At 44.2% G+C, this 20,405-nt stretch overlaps 1 protein-coding gene across 5 annotated transcripts in view; it reads left to right on the top strand.

The window, feature by feature from the left end:
* Positions 1-20,405, top strand: part of Notch2 (notch receptor 2) — a 154,060-nt gene that overhangs the window by 99,124 nt on the left and 34,531 nt on the right. For all 5 annotated transcript variants that reach the window (XM_004853853.4, XM_087213334.1, XM_087213333.1 and 2 more), the window contains 10 exons: positions 2,381-2,614; positions 3,891-4,046; positions 4,478-4,666; positions 5,549-5,662; positions 6,498-6,611; positions 8,212-8,445; positions 11,935-12,045; positions 16,052-16,244; positions 17,569-17,714; positions 19,379-19,492. In XM_004853853.4, coding sequence (XP_004853910.2) covers positions 2,381-2,614; positions 3,891-4,046; positions 4,478-4,666; positions 5,549-5,662; positions 6,498-6,611; positions 8,212-8,445; positions 11,935-12,045; positions 16,052-16,244; positions 17,569-17,714; positions 19,379-19,492 — 1,605 coding nt within the window. The remainder of the gene's footprint in view (positions 1-2,380; positions 2,615-3,890; positions 4,047-4,477; positions 4,667-5,548; positions 5,663-6,497; positions 6,612-8,211; positions 8,446-11,934; positions 12,046-16,051; positions 16,245-17,568; positions 17,715-19,378; positions 19,493-20,405) is intronic.

Below are 20,405 nucleotides of genomic sequence, written 5' to 3'. Positions count from 1 at the left end.
ATTTTGCTAGAAGAGCAGAGTTTTCTATAATAAAGGAGGTCATCTCCCCCGCCTCCTCCCCGGAAGTGACTGCTGTTGAGTTCATGCTCTACCTCCCTCCCTCCCTGTCTGGTTCACTCCCTTCCTCCCTCCCTTGCCTTCTTCCTTTGTCTCTTCCTTGTTACCTCATTCACTCACTTTCTTCTTTACTCCCTCCATCCTTAACCAAGCCTTTACCTTCTCACCATCTTACTCCTCCCTCCACTCACTCACTACTTTACCCTCTCTCCTTCCTTCCCTTGCCCCTTTACTCCCTCTCTGCCTCAGTCCCTTGCTCTGTGTTAGTCAATACTTTGAATTGCAGCCGGCAGAACCTCATCTCAAATTAGGAAAATCTTTTGCAGGAGACATTTGTCAGAATAGCTGTGCCACCAAGTGGGCTCTGGAGCAGTTGGGCTTCAGGAACAACAGGGACCAGCAGTTTTAATGTCACCATGATTTTATTTTTCTCTCTGTGCACTTCTGGTTTCTCTCCAGATCACCTTCTTTGCAAACAAGCCACCTTGTCCTTTTGGTCCTGGGGCAGTGTTCTGAGTGCAGTAATTTGGGAAAGAGACATGGATGTAGCTTGGGCTTGGTGCCCATCCTGGATCAGTCAGCTGTGGCCAGGAGGGTGTAGATACGTGAGAACATGGTGATTCCTTCAGGCCTTGTATGGATGGAGTACAGGGAGGGGCAGAGGAGGACCAGAGACCTCCACGTGCCCATCCTGATGTGCTGGGTGCTGGGCTTCCCTAGGGGCACAAGGCAAGGTCTTTAAAGTGAGGTTGCTTGCAGCCAAGCTGTGTGGATAGGTGTGCAACCAAATATGTGTGACCGAGTTTCGTGGATTTTGTGGTAGTGGAGGTACACGTTGAACAGGAGCAAAAAAGAGACATTCCCTTAGGTTAGGTGGACACAACTAGCCTCTGCCAGCAGTGATGGCCCATGGCTGGGCATGCTTAGGCCTTCTTCAGATAACACAGCCAGTTGACTTGTTAGGTGTTCGGGACTAGCCGTAGCCTGGGCATTTTCTAAGTGCAGATATTATGTGCTTTTTCATTAAGAGTCCTCTTCATCAGACTGCTTTTTTGAATTATCATTGAGTGTTGTTTTATTTTGGGACAGGGTCTCACTGTGTAGTTCAAGGTGGCCTCGAACTTACTGCATAGCCCAGGCTGTCCTTGAACTCCTGATGATCTTCCTGCCACAGCCTCCTGAGTGCTGGGATTACAGGCATGAGTCACTTCACCCGGCTTGAGTATTGTTTTAAACAAAGGAAGAATGAAGGAGACCATGACATTTCTTGAGTTTCAGCAACTTGTCATTTAGAGAATTCAAATGATCTTAAATTTTAATTTCTTTGCAAGCTGTCTAAATTGATTTGTAAGCATCTCCAACTAAAACCAGTTCATTAGTTTTATAGCTCAGGTAGCTTGGCACTAAATTGCTTTTGATAATCACAGACACCTTGGTTGTAAGGAATGTAAAACATAGCCTTGTTCCTTGCTAACTGGCTTTAGCTGTAGTCCGATCATTGCTATAGCAGTGGCCCGTATCACATGTGTAGTCTGATGGTTATCACCGTTCAGTGTACTCTTTCAGGAGAGCAGACTGGTCCTTTTCCCTTTTCCTATTACATTGGGTGGACTTTGTACCTCATGCTCAGCACATTTTGTTCCAGTCTCACTGTTCTGAGCCTTGCCTTTTATAGCCACCCTTTACTGGGAATTTTCATTGTTCTTTATATCTTGAAGATTTCCATCCTTGCTTGCCCTAACATTTTAAAAACCATAGTCTTTAAGATAATTATGGTTCCATACATGGCTGTAAGAATTAGTGAGAGATACTGAGTGCTGTGTACGATGTTTCCCAATGGTCATGTCATTTTGCAAAGCTGCTGTATGTCGACATTGATACAACCCAGATAGAGAACAGTTGCTCTCGTGTTTGGATATGGGGTTCGTGCTCATTGTGCCTTTCTTACTTGCGTTTCAGACCATCTCTCCTCACTCTTCTCACTTATTCCTTGTCCCTGGGCTTTAACTGAGTGAAAGATCTGTTTTGTAGGCAGGTTGAATTCTCATGTTGTCAGAGTTCCTGGGGATTGCAGTTTGTATTCTTGAAATGACTTGCCTGGAACAAATGTCATTTAGATGGCAGTACAAGAAAGCGTGGACTCACCTGCCTTGCAAGCCCAAGGTCCTGAGTTCGATTCCCAGTACTAAAAAAAAAAAAAAGAGCAGAAAGCATGAACTGCTATGAGCAAGTCATGTGACAGTGAGTGTCATGTGACAGGAGCTGCTATGATACAAATCCTTTGAGACCTAAGGTCCCTCATCAGGTGTTCTTTCCCCCAAAGGACAATTCTGCACAGAGGATGTAGATGAGTGCCTGCTGCAACCCAATGCCTGTCAGAATGGAGGCACCTGCACCAACAGAAATGGGGGCTATGGCTGCGTGTGTGTGAACGGCTGGAGTGGAAATGACTGCAGTGAGAACATCGATGACTGTGCCTTTGCATCCTGCACCCCGGGCTCTACCTGTATCGACCGTGTGGCCTCCTTCTCCTGCATGTGTCCTGAGGGGAAGGCAGGTGAGCTGAGCAGCAGGATGAACTGGGGGCCAGGGATGGGGGAGGCGGAAAGCACAGGCAGCTGTGTTCTGTGAGTGTTCATCTATAGGAGTGTATCCCTCAGGGCTCTTCTTACGGAAATGTAATCTGCTAGTCAGAGGGCTCTGAAGGTGGTCTCCTTCCATAGAACTTCACCTCTCATCTCAGCCTCGTGTAGTTTGATTTTTCATTCCAGAAGCTGAAAGCTAGTAACTTCGGTCTGTGGAGCTCTGCAGAACTCTTCCAGACCTTAGAGTGAAAAAAATTCAGATTAAATGACAAGTAAATGGATTCACAGACTTCATTTTTAGAAGGAGTAATCCATTTTACTCAGGAGTTGGCAGGAGAAGCATTTAAGTATATTTCAACTCTCAGTGTCTATGAAAATATTCCTCTAATGGAAGATTTCTCCAGACTACAAAATTTGCTGTGCTCTAGCCTCACAGCTTAATAGCTTCTAGCTATACAAGTGGAAGAGCAATGTGGGGACAAAAATGATGGAGGAAATAGTTTAGCTGAAAGAACTTTCTGCCCAGAAGTTTTGAAATGTTCATACATTTCTTTGTTTTCAAAAGCCACACCTCTAGTTTTGTGGGAGAAGCTTCAGTTAATTGCTGAGTGGAAAATGCAGTTCACACTAAAACTCTGTGAAGGGCAGGAAGACTTGCAGTGTCTTCCAAGACCTGAGCCTGTAATGTCAGGGCTCTTACAGGGCTGCTCTAGTAGAGGAGGATGATATCCATTCAGTGGCTGTTTTCTTCTGAAAGCAGTTGCTAGTGAACTGTTGGTGGGCCCAGGATCATCAGGTAGTGTGACACCGGAGAAGGAAGATGCCAGATAAAATACAGGATTCTTAGAGTATTTCACATACTCTAATACAAACTTTCCTTGTTTTCCAGAAATTCAGATTTAACTGGGCATCTTCTACTTCTGTTTGCTAAATCTGGCACACCCTACAGAGAATGTGTCAGTTTTTTCCGTATCTTCCTTCTAATCTTCTGTCCCATGTGACTGCCCTGAGGAGAGGTACAGCTGAGGGTTCTCTGGAGTACTAAGTTGCTTTGCTGATGCCTTCTGCAGGTTGCTGAGGTACATCAGGCAAAGGGGAAATAGACTGTAAATCTTTGTGTTGGATTTTAAGGAACTGCTCATGTTTTTCCCTTCTTGGTGGAAGAGAAAGCTCTTCTCCAAGTGAGAGACATTTTCTTTTCTCTCTTCCCTTTTCCTCTCCCCACCCCGCAACCCCACCCTGTGACAGGTCTCTTATGCCATCTGGACGATGCCTGCATCAGCAATCCTTGCCACAAGGGGGCGCTGTGTGACACCAACCCCCTGAATGGGCACTACATTTGTACCTGCCCACAAGGCTACAAAGGAGCTGACTGTACAGAAGACGTGGATGAATGCGCCATGAGTGAGTGCAGTGACCTTCCCTGAGCTTGGCTTCTCGGGAATTATGACAGGAGCACAGTCTACTCCAGGATCATGTTATACCCAGACCTCAGATTCTCCTGTTCCATGCCCACTGCTTCCGGATAACCCTGTCAGCATAACTATAGACTGCACTCTGGGAATTAGATACATGCAAGGAAGACCTGCTCTTGATTCTTATTAGAAAGTCCTAACTCAGTGACATTTGGACAAAAGAATAGCAAAAAGGCACATAAGTAGAGATCACCCTCATCTTATTTCTTTCCTCAAATTAAGGAAGAAAGGAGAAAGTTGAGAGTGAGCTCACCACAGGCCCTGCCCTGGTGTTGTAGCCAGCAAACTCTGCTCTGGAGTCCACCTCTGTGGAAACTGGCAGGTGCTAGGTTGCCAGTAATGAGTGCTTGTGTCTTGCAGCCAACAGCAATCCTTGCGAGCACGCAGGAAAGTGTGTGAACACAGATGGCGCCTTCCACTGCGAGTGTCTGAAGGGCTATGCTGGGCCTCGCTGTGAGATGGACATCAACGAATGTCACTCGGACCCCTGCCAGAATGATGCCACCTGCCTGGATAAGATAGGTGGCTTCACCTGCCTGTGCATGCCAGGTGAGTGGGCACACAGTGCCTGGGGGAGGGGAGGGGCTGCACTGGACTGTCCCAGGGGAGTCCCGGGAACTGCTGTGGTTCCGTGCACTGGGTCTGCTTTTAATTCCCTGTGCTAACTGCACTGTAGGAAGATGGGGGCTCCTGGGCAAACCCCTCACTCGCAGAGGGGAGCCCTGTAAGTAGTGCGGTGCTGAACTGCTACATCGGTGTAAAGCAGATGAAACAACCCCATGATGTCAGAAGTCAAATGCATGTGATGGAAAATTTCAGAAGCAGTTTACCCCAACAGTCTCAAATAACAAGTTTGGTATATTATAAATACAGAAAAGAATTTTATCCATAATTATATAGGAGGTTTCTATTTCTATGGAGTGAGGTACAAGCCTAGTTGTGTTCTGCAGACACCGTTCTTCCTCCTGAGAGGACACAGCCAAGTCTGGCTTGAAGGAACAACTGAGGGCAGCCGGTGTGCCTCATGATGGATTCCAGCCCCTCTGGCCCTGCAAGGCCCTTCTGACCTTGACCTAAGCCCTGAGAGCAACAGAGACTTCAAGTGAGCTGGTCTTTAGGACAAAGTGGGCATCCACTGGGCTGGGCACTGTCCAGAAAGTATAGACTGGCCACAGAAAAGGTAGCAGTGCCTTTGCAGGCGAGGTCTCACCAGTATCTTTGGAACCCACCCCACTTCACACTGTTAAGAATTATCACAAAATTCCCTCTCCCGCTGGTTTTATGGACTGTTTCCTATTATGGCTAAGACCCTTTCGTTTGCAGAAATTTTTATGCTCATAGAAGTTGTAGCCATCTTTGCACATTTTTTGCATTGTTTGCTGGACTATGCCTTGCTATGTTTCTGAGCTGTGTGTGGTCCATTTTGTGCAGGTTTCAAAGGTGTGCATTGTGAAATGGAGATAAATGAATGCCAGAGCAACCCCTGTGTGAACAATGGGCAGTGTGTGGACAGAGTCAATCGCTTCCAGTGTCTATGTCCTCCTGGTAAGTGCCCGCCACCTGCCTCATCTGCTTGTAAAGCGCAGAGCTGACCAAGCACAGGGAGGGAGAAGGAGGGAATGTGTGGGTAAATCATGAAAGTGAGCATGGTGAGAGGTATGTGTGGCATTGTTTTTGCTGGTTGTCCTCAAATCGTTTGTGGCCAGAAGTCCAAGTCTGTTCTTTTTCTTTTTGGTAACGGAGATCGAACTCGGATCCTTGCACTTGTGCAGCAGGCGGCGAAACCACTGAGCTAAATCCCCACCCCCCAAGTCTGTTCTTGAATGGCGATGACCTGTCTGCCCGTGTGTGTATTTCAGAGCACTGACTCACAGAAGCCCACGTTCCAGGCTATTCGGGATCTCACATTTCCCCACAAGTCGTATTCTCAAAGCCTCTCTGTGAGATCATTATTTTTACACATTTTACCCCATGGGACCAGACAGACAATAAACACCAAGATGTTTTCCCCAGATCCTCCACCTCTCCCTTTTCTTTTGATATTCTATTGAAGGCATGGCAAGTGTCTCCCATGGGCAGAAGCCTCCACTTTCTCGTCAGAGAGAAGGTCCCTTCGCCTCCGAAGATACAGTTCCTGGTTCGGGGGCTCTGCCTCATGTATCTTACCAGTTCCTGTCCTGAGATGAGAGCAGTAGTGAGGCACAAGAGCCTCTGAGCCTGATCCTTTCCAGTTGTCCACTGGCCACTGGGCACAGTTGTTGTTTGGTGATCACCTGACATGCCCTGCCAGGGATGTCACCCATCCCCTAGGGGGATCATCCTCTCAGGAAAGGAGGATGCAGACAGTCACTGACTTGTGTCCCCACTGTGCCTCTTCAAGGTTTCACGGGGCCAGTCTGCCAGATTGACATTGACGACTGCTCCAGTACTCCGTGTCTGAACGGGGCCAAGTGTATCGATCACCCAAATGGCTACGAATGCCAGTGCGCCACAGGTAAGCACCTGCTCACCCTTCCTGCCTCGGGAGAGCTCTGGCACAGCAGGGCGACTCTCCTCTGCCGGCTGTCCTGTTGGAGAGCAGAGAGGGCTCTGCCATCCCTCACGGCCAGGCGCTGTCTTTTGTGGGGAGAACTGCCAGCTGCTTTCTCTATTCCCACGGTTCCTCCTGCTGCACCTGCCTCCTCCGCGAAGCCAGCGGTCGGGCCAGGACCTCCCATTGGTGCCCATGTTGCTCTGGATCGATGCGGGGAGCAGAGAGCTTCCGGCTGGCTTGACTGACTGCTTTGAGAAAGAGTAGGATCCCTGTGGAAGGTGGATGTCTCTGCACTTTCTGCGAGGGTCTGTCTCCTGAGGCAGTGGCTGGAAAGAGTCTAAGGGCTAAGTGTGCTTGTGCAGTGGCTTTCTGCATCCTGGAGGTGACTTCCTCAGGCCCAGGTGTGTAAGTGACCGGAGAGAGCTGTAGCTGGGAAAGCTTGGGGCTGTTTGCTGACTTCTGCTTCTGCAGTACAGAAGGATCTGTTCACACGGGTTCTGCATTACTTGGTCTCTGGCTACATTTCTCTCCTGGGAGTGGGATTCATTAAACCAAACACCCCTGTTGCACATTTGCTTCTGCGCAGGTCAATAATGTAGAGAAAGTCTAGAGATTCCTATGAAAGGTGATGTTCTTTATTATACGGCTGCTTGAGAAAGGAGTTACAAATATATTTAAAGACATTGTTATTTTAGAGAATGAATTCTTTAAGGATTATAGGCATTGTGCAAATGATTTCTTTTTCATTATAGAAAAGGAAATAGTCCCCTAAAATCATTCAGAAAGTTGATATTGCCATTGTTAGTAGATAGGTGAGACCATCTCCAATGAGACCCTGAACTTTTATTTCCTTTCCAGACTACTGTGCTTGTCGGAGAAGCTTTAGGCTTTGCCTTCCCAGGCCAGACTCTTCTTGGGGAGCCTTGGCTTCACTGGGGAGAGACTGAAATCCTCAAACTCATGTTTAACCCCAGGGAGAGGCCTTGTGGAGCCTCTCAGGAAGAGGTGGAATATGAGTGTCATGAAGCCTTGCATGAAGGAACTCTGGCTTGTTCCTTACATGTTCACACTTGGTTCACTCACTGTATTCAACAAGTATTTATTGTAAACCTAGAATATATGCACAACACTCTGGGAGGGATCGACAAGAATAAAGAAATATTCCGTGTTTCCAAAGTCAGAATTGGGCAGAGAGGATGCATAAAAACATTAAATCATACCTGTGGGTTGGGTTTGAAAGGAAAGGAATTCAGCCATAAGCACATAAAGGAAGACATTGAGAGGATTTCCCCTGATGTCCAGTAAGCAGCCGCTGAGATATAAGCATGTTTAAAGGGAAATCAGTCATCGGTCACAAAAGTGCTTCATTTCTGCAGCTTTGACTGGGAATCTTTATTTAGAGCACACTTCTCCAGGCTGACCTTCTAAATCAAACTGTCCACCTCACTGCTCAACACTGGCAATGACAGTTATTCCCTGAGGGGTAAATGGACAAACCGTTGTGTCCAAGTGTGCAGCATCTACCTTGGTTTTTGAGATTCCTTGTAAAATCCTTCCCCAGGTTTCACTGGTCTGTTGTGTGAGGAGAACATTGACAACTGTGACCCCGATCCCTGCCACCATGGCCAGTGCCAGGATGGGATTGATTCCTACACATGCATCTGCAACCCCGGGTACATGGGTGCCATCTGCAGTGACCAGATTGACGAATGTTATAGCAGTCCGTGCCTGAACGACGGACGCTGTATTGACCTAGTGAATGGCTACCAGTGCAACTGCCAGCCGGGCACGTCAGGTAAGCCTGCGGGGGCCGTGCCTGGACGGGTCTCACTGTTTCTCAAACACAGTTCATGCAGACAGCTCCAATTTTCTTGACATTTGTTCAGAAATCTCCCTAACCCTGAGAAGCACAACCCTAAGTCGTAACTGTCTCCAAGGCAGATGACTGTTCAGTGGAGAAGTTGGAGACCATAACTCTGCCAATCTAATGATTTTGTCTCTGTGTGTTTGTAATTAAATCAGGCAAACCACTGCAAAATGTGATGTTGGTTTTAAAATTGAAAACTCACTTGCCTTTGTGGCTTGATGGATGTTCATTTGTTTTTAAGCCACTCCCACTTAGAGTAGTGAAGTTTTCCTCCTTTCCTTCTTTCCTCTCTCCCTGGCTCCTTCTTTCCTCCCTCCCTTGCTGTAGTGTCCTTGCTCTTCTTCGGTGTGACACTTTTCTTCTGCCACTTGCACCTGGGGCCTCAGGCATCTGGGGGACTTGAAGGGTGGGGAGGGGCACAGTCTGCTGCACATCGTGGTCAATGTGACCTGTGGTGTGTGGATCTCGTTGCCTGTCCCGACTTCCCCGGCCCTGGCTGAAGGCTCCTGTGAGGTGCACTGGGCGCTGCTCCTTCTTGAGGAGACTGGGAGTTGTTTTTTCAGGGAGCAGCATTTCCCAGTTTTCTCAGGATTCTGCTTTTTGTATTTGGAGAGTGATTATGGGCACAAGTGTGGTTAAGGGGCAGAGAAGTTCTGCGCCCCAGATCAAAGGCGGGTGTATCAGTGGAAGACTAACTGATGTGTACCTTTGCTCGAGAGGAACCTGCCAATAGCAGGGTGATTCACTGAGCCCTCATCCTGGACTTGAGGAAAATGGCCTGTGCAGGTGACAGCGAGAGGGAAGGCAGTTAGCTGCCCTCATTATACTGCTATTCCCAAATCCATTTCTTCAAACTTGTCAGAGGCGCTGGGCTTTATCCAGGGCCTCACACAGCCAAGTTGAAAAACAAAGTTCTCTTTGAATTGCTCGAGCATCCGAAAAACATCCCATGCCTTCACAGCTGAGAATGCCCCCCCCCATTTAGATAACTCCCTCAAAGGGCTGAATAGACCTTTGTGAAGCTTCCAAAAGCAATTTGCTTCCAGGCTGGTCCCCAGACATAAGAAATTGCAATAGGAAAAGAAATATGAGCGACTTACAAGCAGTGAGTGGACACCTTTAGAATGGAGGGGCTGCTTTTGGCCTTGCTGTCGTTTGCTTTATAACACACATGCTGGAAACCTGAGTGAGTGGTGGGCTGGCGAGCACTTGGTTTTCTCTGAGGTGGTATCATTATGCCAGGACGTATCAGGTGTGTTTTCTGGGGAGGACAGAGAGGGCGTGGTGCGAGTAGCTGTCACTGAGAAAGGCAAGAAGTAAAGACGAGTGTCTGGGGCAGGCAGCATGGAGAGAACGGCTCCGAATGGCTCAGAACCCTGCCAAATCCATTCCTGCAGCTGTTTAAAGAATTCAGGCAAAGAGCTACAGCAACATAAAGAATTGCTGGTCTATAATGGGTAGAGAAAGAACTGGCATGTGCCTGGACCTCGGTGGAAAGTCTGTTAAATGAGGCATTATGAAGAGACTCTCACAGAGTACGAATCCTTGACCCATTTATAATATGGTCCATTTTAGTAGGTTGATGTTTTGGTGGGACTATTGGAGGAAGGGACACATTGCAGCTTGCTAGCTTCAGTTGTGATATTCACTCACTTGGTAATTAAAGTTAGATAAACTATTCAGAGTCTCTTTCAGTTGCCTTCTCTCATCTGTGCTTTTATGATGTTACTGTATGAGTTATTGGTTTCCTTGGGTTTCACGTAACAAAAACCTGCTTGAGCTAGCTGAAAGAAATCATTAATAAACAAGTAAACAACAAAGTAGTTTGGTGAAAAAAAATGCTTCTGTCATATACAGATTAAAAAAAACAATTCAGAAAATAAGAACCAAGATACTCATGTACATGGTCCCAATGATATATGTAAATATATTTTATACCTAAAATGTACCAATAAACTTAATGGGGAGAAAAAAAAACAACAATTCAGGGAAGGCACACTGAAGCCTCTCAGATTCTTAACAGGAATGAAATCAGAAGGCTTTGGAGAAAATGGCACAGAGCGGGGCAGTTTTCAGACCGTAGATCACATAGGTCAAATTTCCATATAGAAGTTCACTGACTGGGCTTAACCCGGATGTCACTCCTACTTGAGTAAACAATGGCCATTGGGCTAGAAGCACCTGGGATTGCCAGGGCTTTATTGGGCTGCCTTCAGGGATTGAAAGAGCACTGTCTGTCAAGGGCTAGAAGCATCTCCTAAGGGCACATGCTTAAATACAGGAATATGGAGATTGCTTCTGTATTTATGGCCAATCAGGGAGGATACCTCCTTAGCACTTCAAGAAAGCATGGCATGCTAGAAAGCGTAGAGCTATGGAAGCAGAGGAAATGGCTCAGTTCTCAGCTGAGCTTGCCCTTACTAGCACTGTGCAAGTCAGTTGAGCCATCTTTAAAATAGGTATAACACAGCTGTATTCTCAGCTTGGCTGAGAGGAATAGAAAATAAGTCATGAAAAGTGCCCATAATAATGACTGTCTTAGTTACTTTCTTGTTGCTGGGACAAAATACGTGACACACAAGTTAAAGGAGGAAAGGTTTATTTTAGCTAATTGTTTGTAGAGGTTTCAGTCCACAGTCAACTGTCTCCAAGCCAGGGAACCATGGCAGAGGAAGATCTCAGAGGAGAAACAGTCCATAGCAGGGGAGACAGGAAGCAACAAGCCTTCCTCTTTATATTCCATTCAGGCTACAAGCCTATTGGTTGGCCCTTTTTATTTTTAAAAATTTTTAAACCGGGTCTCACTAAGATTTCTATCTTTCAGAGAGACCAAGACCAAAAAGGGCCGAGGATGTTGTTTGGCACTCCCTGGGTTCAATCTGAATATCTCCAGTCCTGCAAAGAAGGAAAAAAGAAGTACTTTACGTGTACTTCCCATTTCCTCACATGAAATGGTAGAGATATATTCTAGGCTTGAGATTTGATAAAGTTATTAACTTTTAACCTCTTCCTTGAAAGCTATTCTTCGGTGAAACTGGCACTTGGGTTTGTTTAACTGAGGGCATAGGGGTGTGAAGAGGAAGTAACCACTTGCACAGCTTGGTGCTGCTGCCTGGACTCTTGCTGAAATGCCAACAGTTTTACCCCCATTACCTTTGCACCATCAGTGTGAATTTCAAAACAGTAAAAAAGACACATAATGGCTAAGTATGAGTAATAACATCCTTTTTACCTCAAATATCCCCACCCTCACTCCCTGGAAGAGTCTGTGAACTGTACTCTTTGAGAAATGCTGCTTCGTTCTGTCCAGGGCTACCTGCCCTGTCCTTAAACTTCTTAATGTGTAGTATCACAAGCAAAAGCTGCGATACTTGTTTGGTAACGTGGAATGGTTTCTCTTTGCTCCTCTCTCTGCAGGAGTTAATTGTGAAATTAATTTTGATGACTGTGCTAGCAACCCTTGTGTCCATGGCATGTGCGTGGATGGCATTAGTCGTTACAGTTGTGTCTGCTCGCCAGGATTCACAGGTATGCTGCATGAACTGGGGCCTCTCCTTCAGCCCCACCACTTGGGGGAAAATGTCGTCTAAGGGGAAATTACCATTCAGATATCTCCTGTTTCTTGGTCTCTCTAGAAAGTAGAAATCTGCTTCTGTTCTTCTCTGAACCATTGTTTGGCTTTCAATTGTTTCCTAAATGGAAACTTACCAGTTTTCATTAATTAAGGTTTTCAGACCACATGTTTCTTGCTACCTGAGAATAATTTCCTGACAGACTATAAGTTTCTATTGCTATTCATGAGTTAAATTGACTCCAAAGCCACCTTTGATTCCCTCAGGCAGTAGTCGGTGTCTTCTATAAAGCCATCCCCAAGGTAAACGTTGCATGAAAACACCAACTGCTTATCTCAGGTTCTTCTTCTTCACAGAGATGGATGAGGTCATTATTTGAGGGGATCATCCTAATTTGCTAGCAAGAGTGAGATCTTTCTGCCCAGAAGGAAGAAATGACTAAAATAAATTTGCATATAATTCTTCCTAAAGTGTAACCAGTAGAGCATTTGCATTTGTGCACATGTGCACAGATCAGAACATTCTGGAGGCCCCTGAGGAGTCTTGGTCCTTAATGACACTGAAGTCTGTGACTGGTGCCATCAGAGGAATGCACCGTGTATTCTTTTCTTTCTGGACAGTGTCACCCACCCACAGCAGGCACTAATGCAGTAGTACCCTTTAGTAATCCCCATGTGGTCATTTGTTCCCAGGTGAGAAACTCCCTGGAGAGCTTTTGTCAGAATCCGAGTTAAGCGAGGAGAATGTCTGCCATTCGCTTGCTGGGAACTTTGCTCTCTGTTGCACAAACCTTTCAACTGCTTGGTGTGACTGTAGACACTGTACAGTGATGTTTGTTGCTCCAGTAGGTCTCAGTGATTCTGGTTCATTGAAGATCACTGAGGAGCCAGCCATAGTGGAAGCTTTCATGCCCAGGCCCCACACCGCTGGGGCAACCTCATGCGCATGTGTTCTGGAAAGCTGTTGCTTCAAGATCAGGTGGCACCAACTAAACGCACAAAAAATCCCTGCCAGGTACCACTGGCAGGCATTGCTGCTAAATGGGTCAGATAAAAAGAAGGGGTAACTTGAGGACTTATTTTGAGATAGACAGTACACCAAGTGCCATATCCAGCTTAATCACAGCTGTTGTCCTTCCTGTGTAAGATGAGAAATGCACAGTGCAGCAAGGTGAAGTGATACCCCCTGTGCCTGCAGCTAGGACCCCACCACTGGTGGGCCGAGCCAGACCCAGGGCTCATTTTGCCTGCACTGCACAGCTCAGTAGTGACTTCTTTTTGGATTTATGTAAGGCCTTCTGCTGGACTTACTTATTTTTGAAATGTCAGTGAATCATATTATTTCTCTTTTAACATTTGGCAACCCAACAAGGTCAAGGAAGAAGGACATTGGCTAAAAATATTCTAAAATAAACTTAAGGTGTAGTGTGAAAGTACATAATGAAGAAATGGAATGTTTTGGTTACTGGCTGGTACCCTGTTCTTGGAACTGTTTTCTGTGCCTGAGATTTTATTTTTTAATCAATATCATAGGTGACTGTGACACATACTCCTTAGCAGTAAATGTGAGGTGTTTTATTCTTTCCTTTTATTTTAATGCTTTTCCCCTGCCACTTTAATAAGAGCTCTGAAAGATTTAAGGGAGGCTTTATTTTTCTTTTTAAAAACTAAATTCTCTGTTCTCTTAGGACCTCCTGATACTTTGTGAGTAAAGAAAGTAAGGAATCATGGGCTAATCCTACAAACTACTTTTCTGTCTTCTAAAGCACCTCCATACCCACTAGCTTCCTAAGTTCTAACAGCCCAGAAAGGACTGCTGCACTCATTTAACAAGTAAGGCAGCTGAGAGATGGAGCTTGCTATGCCCAAGCCAGAGAGAGCACTGTGAATTCCCAGAAGGCAGGGACCTCCCTCAGTCGGCTGGTTAGTGGTATCTAGCGCAGAGTAAACACTCAGTAAATGTTGCTGAACAAACGAATGAATGAATGGGACTCACATATCTTCTGCTATCCAGCCCGGAATCTAGAGTCTGGACTATATTATTCATTAAATACCAATTCTTTGAGCACCTACAGAGTAAGAAACATGAAATAACTTCTCATTTCAGTAATTTCCGAACCCTATGGGGTGCCTGGTTGAAGTGAGTGTTTCTGATCCTGAGTGGACACTGGGAGGGCAGGTCCTGATTCTTGGAGTAGCTGCCAATTCACACAGCAGAGCAAGAAGGCGCTTAATCCTCTCACATAAAGATGGCTTGCACATTTATTGTAGGAAAAGTTTCAAAGCAAATGATGGGCAGCAGAGGTAGCTGAGAGGTAGAGCATTTACCTAGCATGTGTGAGGTCCTAAGCTTGATGCCCAGCACACTAAATAAATAAATAAACAAATAAATATTAGAAGGCTGAAGCTGCAGGATCACTTGAGCCTCTGCATTCTAAATCAGTGCGGGCAATGTAGTGAGACCATTTCTCAAACAACAAACACACAAACAAAGCAGCACCTGAAGAAAACTTGGGAGAAGTGTTGTCTGTGGAGATGCTTTCTTAAAAGGGTCAACATTGAACAAAGCTGTTTCTTTTGGTGCATTGCACGCCCAGGGCAGCTCTGTAGTTGGACTCTGGTTCATATCTTGGTGCCAGTGGCAAATGTCTCAAAGAACCAGTGGTTGAGGTCAAGGAAAAAGTATTTTTAAATGAATGCTTAATAAAACACTTAGAGGAAAGGAGTAACTACTTCCAGATTATGGGTCTTCACCACAAGAACCACCAATAATGGTTTGGAGAGCAATGGAGGGTGAAAAAATGTTAATACCCATACTTTAAAGGGTGTGTATCTGTTTCATTTGGAATTTCCTGTTCTAAATGCAGGGTTGCTCTTTCTTCAATTTAAACAAAGTGCATTTAAAAAAATTTCTAAGTCAGGGGCATTGTAGTCTTTAAAATGTATGAACTTCTTCATAGTTGCTTGATTTCACTCATAGAATTATGGGAAATTTAAAAATTTCACATTGTTTCAGAATATGTAGTTCAGTCTCAATTATTGAAATTTTAACAAATCAAAACACTTGTAAAACTCACATGTTACTTTATTCAGCCCAGTGCAGTGAAGACAAACGCTATCACAGATAAACTTTCACATTTCAGTCTTGGGTATGTTGTGGAGGAAGAACTTACTTCAGTTTCATGTGCTCTTATCGTCTGCACTATTACAGGAGATGAAGCATAATTGCTTAGGGAAGAATTGCTCAAAATCTAATGTTTGAAAGGCCTGCATCACAATCTCTGGCAGTAGGACCCAAGAATCTCATTTAGAAGTACTTTAAGTATTTCACGTATTAAAGTTTGAGAAGCACTGGTCTAGACTAGGAGTCACTGAATTATAGGGAACAATAAAATTATGCTTAGAGACTGCTTCTTGAGGCAGAAAATAGATTAATGAAGCTAAGAATGAAAACAGAATAGCTTTTCTTCTTAGTTTAATCATTAACCTAAGTTAGCCTGTTGACCAGGCATTCCAGTTCATTGTGATTTACTGCAGATAGAAATATAAGGGGCTGGTTAACTGAAGAAGTGCAACTGTGACATGCTGGCAGGAAGAATGTCACGAAGGCTTTTTTGAGTACACTCACAGCAATATTAAGACACTGATGACCTTTTTCATTCCTTCAATGCCTTGTGAAGATTTCCCCCTCCTAAGTTGGAAGGAGAAAGATATATACCTCAAAGTGCTATAACTGTTTGAGTGTTTTGTCAACTTTGCTTCATTATCAAATGCTAATGCTGTTAGCATCTTCTCTGCGTGGCATGAGGTGCTTTTCAGTGTCTTATTTCTGAAATCTTGACATTGGGCACCCCAGGGCACCTTGTAGCCTGTGCAGATAGAGAGGATCACATCTGTGTTTCATGGTTCTGGTCTGCTCCTTGAGCATTTGGGGTTTGTGTAACACAGCCCCCTTCTCTCCAGGGCAGAGATGTAACATCGACATTGATGAGTGCGCCTCCAATCCCTGCCGAAAGGGCGCGACGTGCATCAACGATGAGAATGGTTTCCGCTGCATCTGCCCCGAAGGTCCCCATCACCCTAGCTGCTACTCGCAGGTGAATGAGTGCCTGAGCAATCCCTGCATCCACGGGAACTGTACTGGGGGCCTCAGTGGGTGAGTAGCCATGTGTCAATAGTTCCCTTGTTGATATGTTTCAAGCCAGTTGGTTTTTAGTACTGGTGAAAGTGTGAAGAAGAAAGTTGGAGACTTAACCTGGAGAAATCAGTTGGAAACTTTACCTGAAACTTGGCTGAAGGTTCTGATAGTCTGTTTTAAAATCTTTCAGAGTGTCACCTGGTCCATGGAAGTTGGCTTTCCTTCTGTGGCTGATGTTCTAGATGGAAAATAAGGATTGTCTTTTTTACATAAGTGATCAGAAGGACTTCATATGAGGAATCCAGACTTATTTCATGAGTCTTTGACAATTATGTTTCAATACTTATTACAGGATTGAGTTTGAGGAGTGTTCTAGCTTGATTTTTGCCCCCTACTTAAACACAGATCATCTCTGTTTTATCATAGTGCCTGTGTGTACTGTGGGGTAGAATTGGTTCAGCCAGCTTTAGATGTGGTTCTGGTAAAATATTCATAGTTGGCATACCCCTCAGAATTGTACGATATATTGGTAATTTTTGGAACTGTGGAGTAATCTTTGGTCCCTTGAGCTCGCCATAAGACAAAGATTTGGGTATTGCCATTTGCCAAGCTTCCAACAGGTGAAAGAAAAAAAAATGTTTTAGAAATAAATGGGAAACAAAGTTTTTTAAACAATGGATTAACTCAACAGTCCTGTTTCAGAGTATACCAGTCTTCAAAGCTCCCCTTCCCAGCCACTCTGTTCCTACAACCTACAATAAGATGGCTATCATCTTTTGCTAACATATTCTAAGTGCTAAGACATTCACACTGGAGATTCTGTATATTTTCATTTTTGTGCCTTTTCTTGCTCAATCCCATAAGTGCTTCCTTGAGACAAGGTTTCAGGTCAGTACAAAGCATGACTCAGATGTAAGACATCCTAGGAGCCCCCCAGTGTGCCTGAGTCTTTGGTGTTAACCTACTTCCTGTTATCTGTTTTGCATCAGAAACCAGGGATCCTAAGGTGTGCCTCACCTTTGTTTTATGTATCATAAATCAAACCGATTTATGTATGTTAGTATTTCCTTCAGATTGGCCCCAATGTATCTGACAAGCTATTGCTTATACGTTTCACTATGATTAATCAATCCACTAACTTCTTGGTGAGCCAGACACTAGATGGGCCCATATGATTTACATCATGTGCATGGTGATACAAGTGTATGGCTATAGAAGATTACAATGAAATTAGCTTGTGAGCTCATCTGTCCCCTCACTTCTTCACTAACTCCTTTATTTCACCCTGTGACTCAGCTGTACATTTGACCTCTCACAAGAACAAAATTCTGTCTTCTTTCAGATATAAGTGCCTCTGTGATGCAGGCTGGGTTGGAACCAACTGTGAAGTGGATAAAAATGAATGTCTTTCTAACCCATGCCAGAACGGAGGAACTTGTGACAATCTGGTGAACGGATACAGATGCACTTGCAAAAAGGGCTTCAAAGGTAAAAACAAAGCACATCTTTTTACTTCTGTGCTTGTCTTCTTGGTGTGTACCCCTTGACTCACTTGTTTTCATTTTTTTTCTTATCCGTGCAATAGCAGATATTGAGCAGTTAGCATTTGTGAGACACTTGGGGAATAAAAACATGAATAGATATCCTTTCTTCCTTTACCTAACAGAGAGGTAAGCTATTGAAATAGTAGTATTTCAGACTATCAGTTAAGACACTTAGACAACTTTGGACACATGTACAATGGCAAGTTTCTACATTGACTCTGTGATAATTTAGCCATGTGTTTTAACAAACTCTTATACATGGAAATATTCTTAGATACTTCGTTTCCTATTGCCTTCTAGAAAAAGGCATAGAGCAAGAATTATGTAGTCTTCTTTTTTTTTGAGTTGTCACTGTTACATTTCTACTATCAGTTTTCTCTTGGAAACTCATGAGAGGTAAATGTATGGCTAAATTATTTATATTTATACTCATCTATCCACTTATTCATTGATTTACCCACTCAATCATAGTTGGCTATTGTGATACATCAAAACGTTTTAGAGCTACTTTGATAACAGAATGACCATACCAATCCAAAACTCTGAAATCTCAAAGTGCTTCAAAATCTGAAAGTTTTTGAGTGTCAACATGACAGCGGCATAATTGGAAAGACCACACCTGACCTCATGTGTGAAACTTTGTTTCATGCACAAAATTATTAAAAATATTACATAAAATTACCTTCAGTCTGTGTGTATAAGGTGTATGTGAAGCATAAATGAATTTTCTGTTAAGACTTGGGTCCTGTCTTCACGATAGCTCACTGTCTATACGTAAGAATTCCAAACCCCCTCACATTCCTAAGTATAAAATATTTCTGATACCAAGCATTTTAGATAAGGGATACTTAACCTGTACCTAAAGGTTTTCTGAAACCATATTTCAGTTATTAATTTTCTGGTATATTGCATATGTTTACAAAGAAACTAGCAGGTTCAAAAACACCTTCCTTTCTTTATCTCATTGAGACGTGGGTATCAGTGAGAAAACTTGAAATCAGAATGTAAAATCCAAGTGTGCATGCCCTGTGAGAAGTAGAGTACGACTGAACCCAGACCTCTGCGTTCCTAGACCATCAATTTCTTCTTCATGATGCTACAGTTTCTGTTTTAAGGCTCTGTGACAGACTGCAGACAGACAGAAGTCCTTCATTACTTTTCTCCCTTTCTACTGAGAGTAAATTTCATATCTTGAATCAGGAGGAAATGGCTCTGTGATTCAGGAAGTGCTACATTGACGATAGTCTATGCAAATGAATGAATGGGCTCTGAACCAGAGGCTTTGACTGTGTTCAAAAACATTTTCTGTTTTTCGAACCAGAAACTTTATATAAAAACATCCTGTTTGCATTAAGGAGCTCATAGGCCCATTATTTAGAAATTACTTGTATTTGGAGGAGCATTAGGTTTTCAGGGCATTAGAACAGATTGTTCTTCCTTGCATCTTTTTGAATGACTGTTCACTTCTACACTGACTGTGTCAGGGACTTGTGACCAAAATGAATGAGGTGTTCAGCAGCCTGAAGAAATAACTGCAATCAGTAATTCAGGTGATGAGAAGGTGGACAGTTTCACTCTGTATGGTTTCTCTCCTTTTTTTGTCCACAGGCTACAACTGCCAGGTGAACATTGATGAATGTGCCTCCAATCCATGTCTGAACCAAGGAACCTGCTTTGATGATGTCAGTGGCTACACTTGCCAGTGTTCACTGCCCTACACAGGTGGGTGCCTCAGGCGCCAGCGGGGATGGCTTGTCATGTCAGTGTGTGTGTCTGGTCTCAGGGATGCAGGCCTGTGGGGCACTGGTGCTGCTCTGAGGAATCACTGCCTGGCTGTCCTTCCTGCACTTGCTGACTACATCTGGAGTTTTGAGAAAATGCTATAACGGAGACACTCCTTTGCCCTCTTTATGCTTTGGAGTTAGAACTTTTAAAAAATTTGTATGTGGCTAGAACCTGTTACGTAGCTGATGGTTTTGTTTATCACTGGAATGGATCACATGTTTGCATCGATTTCACTCGTAGTCTTAATTGCAATAAGACAGCTACCATTTATTGGTAATTTACTGTGTACTGGACACTTTTTTAGGTGGTGGTGGGGATTGAATCCAGGGCCTCACGTGGACTAAGCAAGAGCTGTGCCACTGAACCCACACATGTTTTATACTTTAGGTTATTTAATCTTATCTTCAGCAATTCTAGGATGTAGAATTTCCTGTCACCAATTTATACATCAGAAAGCTGAGCCAAAGGGAGCTCAGAAAAATAAGTGGAAGACCTAGGATTTCCTGTAAGTGTCTGAATCCTGGTAACTGCCATTCCTCTCTCCATACTCAGTACATCTTTCTCACTCAGAAGTGTTACCTTGTGATTGGTTTACACACACAGAAGGCACAGATGTGATTTCATTTCACATCAGGTATTATCCACGTCAGGTGGTGTATTGCTGTGTGCTTGAGGCATTTCTTTTTATTTTCTCTAATTTTGGTCATCCTATGATTGGTTGTTTTTGGTGTGGTTTTTTTTGTGTTTTTTTTGGTACTGGGGATCAAACTTGGGACCTTGTGCTTGCTTGCGAGTCAGGCAGTGGAATCACTGAGCTAAATGCCCAGCCCGATTGGTTGTTTTTGTATAT

Source organism: Heterocephalus glaber, unplaced genomic scaffold (genome assembly GCF_053883595.1).
Source record: "Heterocephalus glaber isolate CG9 unplaced genomic scaffold, H.glaber_assembly_v1.0 deba00001442, whole genome shotgun sequence".
NCBI classification, from domain to species: Eukaryota; Metazoa; Chordata; class Mammalia; order Rodentia; family Bathyergidae; genus Heterocephalus; species Heterocephalus glaber.
This window is presented reverse-complemented; position numbering and strand designations above follow the sequence as displayed.